Source organism: Aulonocara stuartgranti (assembly GCF_965226115.1).
Source record: "Aulonocara stuartgranti genome assembly, chromosome: 1".
Taxonomy (NCBI): domain Eukaryota; kingdom Metazoa; phylum Chordata; class Actinopteri; order Cichliformes; family Cichlidae; genus Aulonocara; species Aulonocara stuartgranti.
The window spans coordinates 20,112,015-20,119,798 of record NC_138939.1 but is presented as its reverse complement, the minus strand read 5'-3'; the positions used below and the strand labels follow the sequence as shown (position 1 = coordinate 20,119,798).

Sequence of the window (7,784 nt, the reverse complement as noted above, 5' to 3'; positions counted from 1 at the left end):
TGAGCGCATTGGCATGGACCTCATTTTATCGATGAGAAAAAGAAAGTCTTTAGTTCAGCTGTTGTTAACTGATCTTGACTTTGTTGATTAAACGTTGCAAACCTGCCTTCAGTGTGTCCTGTTCAGAGGCCATTTAGTACACCACAGCACGGTGAGTTTTTTGAGCTGATGAAGTTCAGCCAAAACAGGAAACATGCAGCAGGAGACAGTAACTTGTTAAAATGTTATAAAAGGTACAATTAAAGATTTTCACCCTACAGGGTTGTCAATGATCCAAGGATAAATGTCTAATTTGGTCAAAGTTTTATAAGCCATTTCTGGAGAGACTGCAGCGGAAATGTTGTCACTTTTGGACTTTGCTACCTGCAGCTAAACATTTGCAGCTAAATCATTTATTTAAAAGCAGAAGCTGCAACTGATCGAGGGAATATTTGTCTGAAAACTTAAACTGAACTCCAAGGGTACCATTGCTCCAGCTTACCATCTTTACCTGCGTGAATCAGTTTGTTGAACAATCTAAATGATTCAGAAACTTCTGTGACATCAACTTAACTAAGGCTCATTACAAATTTCACAAAACACTGCTGAATACTTTTAATATTTTTTTATTAATTATTTTTGTTTTGTTGTTATTTTGATTTTAATAAAACAAAATAACATAAAGAATTAAATAATTTCTTTGTTTTTTTTAATTTAATTTATTTTACAAGTAAATTAATAATATTAATAATAATAACAATAAAATTAGTGATGTCAGCGTTGACGTCATTAGTTAAAATGACGTTAACGCTGACAGCACTAATTTGTTGTTCCCAGAGAGCAAGCCAAACACTGGTCTAGTAAAGGACGATCTCTAGTAGTGGTGAACTACTAGTAGATTTCCGAATCTGATGTCTTTGTTTTTACATTCATCAGGTCCCAATCAACCCAAATGGCACAGAGAAATTAAAAATGCATGCCATGAAAGAGTTCAGGTCTTAGGATATTAAAAATGTCCCTGCTGATGAGACCAGTGAATGTGGGGCGACGGTGGAAAGAAAAAACTCCCTCCTGGAGGAAGAAATCTTGGGAGGACCAGGCTCTCTGGGAGGACCCTTCCTCCTGAGGGCAATACTTACCTCCAGTGTGCGATGGTGGGCTGGGACGACTGCTTTTCCTTCTCAGCATGATGACGACCTTAACTTCCTTCCTTCCTTCCATTTCCTGTTTCAGAACTGAGAATGAAGACAAAACTGGTTAACAAGGTAACAGGACATTTAAAAATTCTCTCACTTCAGGATGAGATGCTTTGCCTTCTTACGTTTCTCTTGTAAAACAGCATGTAGGCCGAGTGCTGCTGTTCCTCACAAACTGCAGATCCACTTGTGTGGAGCACCTGTGCGTCATTATAGGTGAGCCAGCGATCTGATGTAGAGTGCTGACTCTCCTCAGGATGGACAGAACTACAGATGTAGTGTCCTGAAATCACATTAAGACAAATGAATCCAACTTCTGGAAGTCAACCGATTCAAGCAAACAGTGATTTTGACTTAGTGCTTCTTAGAACATCAAAAGCTTTTGTGTGTGAGTCCTTCACTAAAAAATTTAGCAACTTTTCATTTTCTGTTTGTAACAAGTCTGTTGTTTTACCTGACTCTGTGCCTCCATAATGACTGATGACGCTGACAAGACTATAACAGCCACCACCCTGAGAAGGAACAAATCCAAAGAGTGTTAGTTTCACAAAGTCTCACATCAGAGCCATAATTAAGCGGATTTGCTGAGGCTACGTCCACACTAATGCGTTTTCGTTTGAAAACACATCGTTTTCTCTCCGCTTTGACCTCCCGTCCACACTGAGATGGCGTTTTCCTCAAGGAAAAACACAGCATCTTGAAAACGCTCTCGAAAACGCACACATTTCAAAACGGAGTTGTCCCGTCGCAGTGTGGACACTCGAAAACGCAGACTTTCTAAAACGATGACGCATTTTAGTCATGTGATGCAGTCATGTGAGCAATTAAACAAAGATAGCCGAGTGCATTATACAGCAGTTGTTTTGATTGCTCTCAACTTTGACAGCCCTAAAAAAGATTAATATCAGTTTGTACATGCTCCGGATAGCTTTTCTTCAAAAGTGAGAATTACTCACTGCGCAAAAGTGAGTAATTCTCACTCACTTTTGCGCATGCGCAGGATTGGAACGTAAGCATTTTCGGCCGTTTCAATGCAGACGCACAACTATTTGAAAATGACTGAAAACGCTAGTGTGGACACGGAGTTTTCAAATCTATCCGGGCTAGTGTGGACGTAGCCTGAGACGTTCTGCAGTCTGTTTTTACCTGATTGGATGGCACCACCAAGTCCCTCTGCAGCCTGACGGGGTCATCCACCTTCTGAATCTTGTAGGTTTGTGTAAAGCCAAACCTCTTCAGATGCAAGATCAGAACTCTGGCAGAAAAGAAAAAAAAAACACAAACAAGGTAGAAAATAAGAAGAATGAGTGTCAAACACAAACAGAAGATGGGAGAAAACGACTGCTCAAGTATTGTCTCGAAAAACTGATATTTGATGCGCCACAGTTTGGAAACCTGGTCAGTCGATCAATTCTGATGTGACCTTACTCACCTTGGCAGTGTATCAAAAGACGACTTCAGTTCTGAGGCCGTCCCTCCACAATCACAGCGAAATTCTATTTCTTGTTCCTGAACAACAGCACAGAGAAAACAGGCTTTATGGTAGAAAGAAATCTCAACATATGCACACACACATACGCACAAACACTAACAAAAAAGGTGTGTTAAGATCGCTGATACGACAACTCTATTGGAATTTGTGATCTTACCTTCAAGTATGTCTCTAACATGTTTATAATAGACCCCTCTGGAACAAGGTCAAGAGACAAGCTGGTGAAGTCCTCTTGCTGTGATGATTGGTGACCACAGCTACACATTTCAGGAGTAACGTAGTTAAAGTAAAGATCAGGTAGGTGGAAAAGAGGTATATGAAAATATTGCAACCAGCTCTGCGTTTCTGAAAGACAGGCCTACCTCTTGCATGTCCTCATGTTTTCCATTTTAAAAATGTGATGGTCTTCTACTGGGCAGGCATAACTTTGGCCCAGGAGAGCTGCGTTCCTCTCCAGGTGAGGTGCGAGCCTTTTGACCTCATCGAGGAACAATGTTAGGAATTCATGAGCGTCCTGCAAGAAAAGCAGAGAGATTTAAAACAGTACATCAAAATCAGATGGTAAAGCAAAAAACGAAATGTCCAAATAGCTGACGTACTTTCTGTGCACTGCCAGTGTATTCAGGAGCTTGATTGCTGAATGCCTTCTTAAAAGCTCTTAGGTGGTGATCTTTAAGGCCATAATCTGTTGACTCATGACAGTCCCTGACATCAATGAGCCTTCTGTAGAAAGGAAAGGGTAAACAGACATTTCTGCTGTTAGATCTCTTTGTTCTTCAGGTTTTTGAAGAAAGTAGAAGGTTGACGTAGCGCACCTTAAGAGCTGAGCTTCTGGATCTGTGCTCCACAAAACCTCCTGACGCCTGATGTCTCTTATGAACTCCTCAATGTTGAGGAGGCTCTGCAGGCAGGAGTTCATGTAGCAGGTGTTTCCGATGTTTGGAAACCTGACACACACACACAACGTTTACAGTATCAGTGTAAAAGAATTCATTTTCTCCACTTTGACAAAGTGAGCTTTGGTCTTTGTGCACCACGTGTACTCACCCGAAGCAGTCTATAGTCCCAGTTTGACTTTCTATTTTTTTTCCACCGCATGCTACACTGCTCCAAAAAGGTAAAAACACAAACACAAAATTAGGAAAGATGTCAGGATGCTGAGCAGTGTATGTGCATGTATGCATGAGCTTTGAAGTTGAAACATTTTAACATATAAATAATAGACAAGACTAGAAGTAGTAAAAAAGATGGAAATACACAAGGTGGAAGAAAAATGCCAATAAAAGGGAAATAAAAGAGCTCCAACTAAACCACTGCTATAAATATCTCCAGCAGCATTAAAGAGTGGCGCATTTCTTTACCTCTGATGAGACGTAGAAGGAATTTCCTTCTCTGCCACGTTTTGTTTGTGTAATTTCTGTTTAGAAACAAGAAAACCAACATCAGTAATGGCATAAAGCAAACATACCAAGGGAGTCTCTCCATGAAAAGTGTCCAGTTAGAAAATTTGGTATCATTTCATATTATTTATCACTTTAGTGAGCTGTCAGCTCATGAAGCAGATATATAGGAATATCTTTAAATAAAATAAAAACAATTTATTCATGCTTTAAATCGAGTTTTAAAGTTTGTCCTATGAGATACAAAATCCTTCACTTGGTTCTGATCAAAATTCAGTTTTTACAGTTTTTACCTCTGTCAGTGCGCCCCAGGGTGGCTGTGGCTACAATGTAGCTTGCCATCACCAGTGTGTGAATGTGTGTGTGAATGGGTGGATGACTGGATATGTAAAGCGCTTTGGGGTCCTTAGGGACTAGTAAGGCGCTATATAAATACAGGCCATTTACCATTTACAGAAATCATCCATGAAGCTTCATTAAAAGCTTCAAAAATGCTTATTTACCATAAAAAATATTTAGAGAAACATCCTACAAGTCTCTTCGAACTTACCTTTCTGTGAAAAAAAAAAAAAGTTTAAACATCTTTGAACTTAATTTGAGGACATAGCTGTGTGCTAAATTGCTCTTAATTCTTCTCATTTAACTGTGATGAGTAAATGCTTGATGACTCTTTCCATAAAACATACCTTCCAGAATTTAAAAAGAAACCAGCGACACTTTTTTTGTGTCTTCACAGTGTTGCTCTCTGCCTCTGCATCGCTGTCCGTTTGCTGCAGAGGACGAACAAACGTTTATTAAAAAAGTAAAGTCACTTTAAATTAACAAGTGCAATTTAAAGAGAATGTGCATTTCATATGTTTTGTGTAAAAGCAAACCGAGGAACAGCAGAGGTGTCTCCATTTTCTCTTCTTCTTTTGACCATTTTCAGTAACAGAAGCATCCGGGATGCTGATGAGGACAAAAGTGTAAATGTTATTTTTCAAAGTGGAAATTTTTTAACAAGGAGTACATGCTGGAGATTGCAAATAAAAATTAATAACTGTAATGGAACAAAATCATGTATTTTGTACATTTACACTCTACATTTTCAAACGCTAATCTCTGAATCAATATAAATTATAGACAAGACTAGAAGTAGTAAAAAAGATGTAAATACAAAACACCAATAAAAGGGAAATAAAAGAGCTCCAACTAAACCACTGCTATAAATATCTCCAGCAGCATTAAAGAGTGGCGCATTTCTTTACCTCTGATGAGACGTAGAAGGAATTTCCTTCTCTGCCACGTTTTGTTTGTGTGATTTCTGTTTAGAAACAAGAAAACCAACATCAGTAATGGCATAAAACAAAGTATATGGTATGAAAATACAAAATCCTTCATTTGGATTCAAAATTCTGTTTTTACAGAAATCATCCAAGAAGCTTCCTTAAAAGTTTCAAAAATGCTTATTTACCATAAGAAAATATTCATAGAAATGTGCTGCGAGTCTCTTCAAACTTACCTTTCTGTGAAAAAGAAGTTTAAACATCTTTGGACTTGATGTGATCGCAGCGAAAATCTCCTCAGCTTTGCAAAAGTTCAACTGAAAACAAGCAGTCAAAGGTTGTATATTTATAAACTTTCAGCATAGAATGTTCATACCCTGAACAGCAAACATCATCATTATGATGTATGGGGCTAATTTGCATATTTTGGAATGTATGCTCATTTGAACTGTATGGTACTCGTCTCCAAGCAACTGCTGGCTACCTGTGTAAGGCTGTCATGGGTCTGTAGCTCTGTCACCGTTTTAGGGAACATATTTAGTTTTAAAGTAAGTTTCTGGGCATTTCCTGCCTTTCTGGAGGGATTATATTTCACTAAAAAACGATCTAATATGCATGTCCACATAATAATTATTATAATTATAATATATTAAAAAACACACGCTGTATTTTAAAGAACATACATTAAGAAGCAGATTATATTAGATTTATATTTTAAATAAGACAAAAGATTGTATCTCTACAGTTTAAAAATGTAATAAGCTTTGCCCTGCACAGAGTGGATAGTGAAACAAATGGAATCATCATAAATACATTATTTCATATTTATTACTTCCCCCTCCTCATTGCTTTATTATTGTAGCTCTAGTAATAAATAATAATGTAAGGATGCCCATAGTATATACAGTATTCTGAAGAAGGTCTAAAATGTCACTGTGTGTGCATGTGTGTGTTTTATGTATATAGATTTTTTTAAATTATTACTCATGATATAACATTGTGCAGACATGGCTGGTAAGGACACGAGGAGGAAACAGTAGGAGCTGTATGAGGCTACTAAAGGCAGGGCTATAACATTTTTCTGTCATCATTTTATTATAGATTAAGTGCAAGAGTTGTTAGGTGTGGATAATTAGATTATAGTTTATTGCAATAGCAAGTTGTGCCTTGTTCTCAGATAGACAGCAAGTGGAGAGTGATATATGAAATGATGGGAAGGAAGGGAGAAGAGAAGCAAAGAGTGATTCACAGGCAGAGCCGAGTTTATGTCACAGTTTTTCGTTGCCTTATGGTTCCAAGCGCTGTCACCAATCTTTGCATTTTGTTATTATCTCATGACACTTGTTTAATCAGCTACCATCTCTCCTGTGGACTTTTTAATGTCTACAGTCTCAGATCAACACAGCCCTGCCCTTCCCATATTAGATTCTTGATGAATGTGTGTTGTTGTTATTCAGCATGGTTCAATGTGCCCCTTTTTAACTTTGAGCACCCGCCCCTTTAAACCTCTCTGCACGTCCCTGTCTGATAACAGTATAACACACTGCTTATTTATATAAAATTGTCATCAATAAATGTGTTCAAAACAGAAGCTACACTGGCTTTAAAAGTTTTTGTTAACTCTGACTACCTGTCTGCTCTTACCTGTTTCTTTTGCTCTCTGCTGTCTTCATCCTCCATCCAACTCTACAGCTATTGTTAGGGATGACATGATGAAACTGAAGGGTGTCTGGGCACCAAAAAAAGAAAAGAAGAGAGATTGGATTAGGCTGCAGCTGGCGTGCCATTCTCTCACTTCAGGATGAGATGCTGTGTCTTCTTACGTTTCTCTTGTAAAACAGGATGTAGGCTGAGTGTTGCTGTTCCTCACAAGCTGCAGATCCAGTTGTGTGCAGCACCTGTGCGTCATTATAGGCGAGCCAAGGATCTGATGTAGAGTGTGGACTCTCCTCAGGATGGACAGAATTACAGATGCAGCAGCTGTTTCCGATGTATGGAAACCTGACACACAAACAAAAGTTTACAGTATCAGTGTAAAATAATTCATTTTGTCCAGGTTGAGAAGGTGAGCTTTGGCCAATCCCCACACCACCACTCTGTCATTACTCCTCTGTTCTTCAAGTTACAGAAAGCCAGCTTGTAAAGGGGGACCAAATACAATCATATTGATGCAATTTGTCTAATAAACCATAAGTCACTTTTTCGTAAGACGCCAACTTAGCCATTGTCTTTAGCCACTCTTCATAGGGAAGGGGGGTTCTTTTTCCGCCAATGTCTTAGCAGGACCCGTTTGGCTGTAGTAAGAGCCAAAATAATCCATCTTTTTGTATAACTAGAAAAATCTCCATCAGAAAGTTCTGTGGTTATACCAAGTATGGACAGTTTTGGTGAGATACCAAATCTCCTTTTTAAAACACTGAAAATTACCTCCATTATATTTTCCCACCAATCC

At 38.5% G+C, this 7,784-nt stretch overlaps 1 protein-coding gene across 2 annotated transcripts; it reads right to left on the bottom strand.

Moving 5' to 3' along the window:
* Window positions 1–646: 646 nt before the first annotated feature.
* LOC309709678 (ubiquitin carboxyl-terminal hydrolase 37-like) lies at window positions 647–7,363 on the bottom strand. 2 transcript variants are annotated; one of them, XM_082538430.1, is made up of 17 exons: window positions 7,156–7,363; window positions 6,977–7,061; window positions 5,569–5,649; window positions 5,315–5,370; window positions 4,943–5,015; window positions 4,754–4,837; window positions 4,029–4,084; window positions 3,715–3,774; window positions 3,483–3,614; window positions 3,267–3,390; window positions 3,030–3,181; window positions 2,825–2,924; window positions 2,608–2,684; window positions 2,322–2,430; window positions 1,630–1,687; window positions 1,301–1,458; window positions 647–1,214 (listed from the first exon to the last, which is right to left on the bottom strand). In XM_082538430.1, the coding sequence occupies exons 2-17, from the start codon at window positions 7,010–7,012 to the stop codon at window positions 1,209–1,211; spliced, it is 1,362 nt and encodes a 453-aa protein (XP_082394556.1). In that variant the 5' UTR covers window positions 7,013–7,061; window positions 7,156–7,363; the 3' UTR covers window positions 647–1,208. The 2 variants fall into 2 exon arrangements, with proteins under 2 accessions (XP_082394556.1, XP_082394557.1); XM_082538431.1 differs by having other exon boundaries at window positions 648–1,214; window positions 3,715–3,771.
* Window positions 7,364–7,784: the final 421 nt, after the last annotated feature.

Coding starts and splice junctions, on each gene's coding strand:
- LOC309709678 (XM_082538430.1), bottom strand. CDS start 7,012: ATGGAGGATGAAGACAGCAGAGAGCAAAAGAAACAG. Junction 3,615..3,714: donor GGGACTATAGACTGCTTCGG/GTGAGTACACGT, acceptor TGTGTGTGTCAG/GTTTCCAAACATCGGAAACA. Junction 3,182..3,266: donor ACACTGGCAGTGCACAGAAA/GTACGTCAGCTA, acceptor CTTTTCTTGCAG/GACGCTCATGAATTCCTAAC.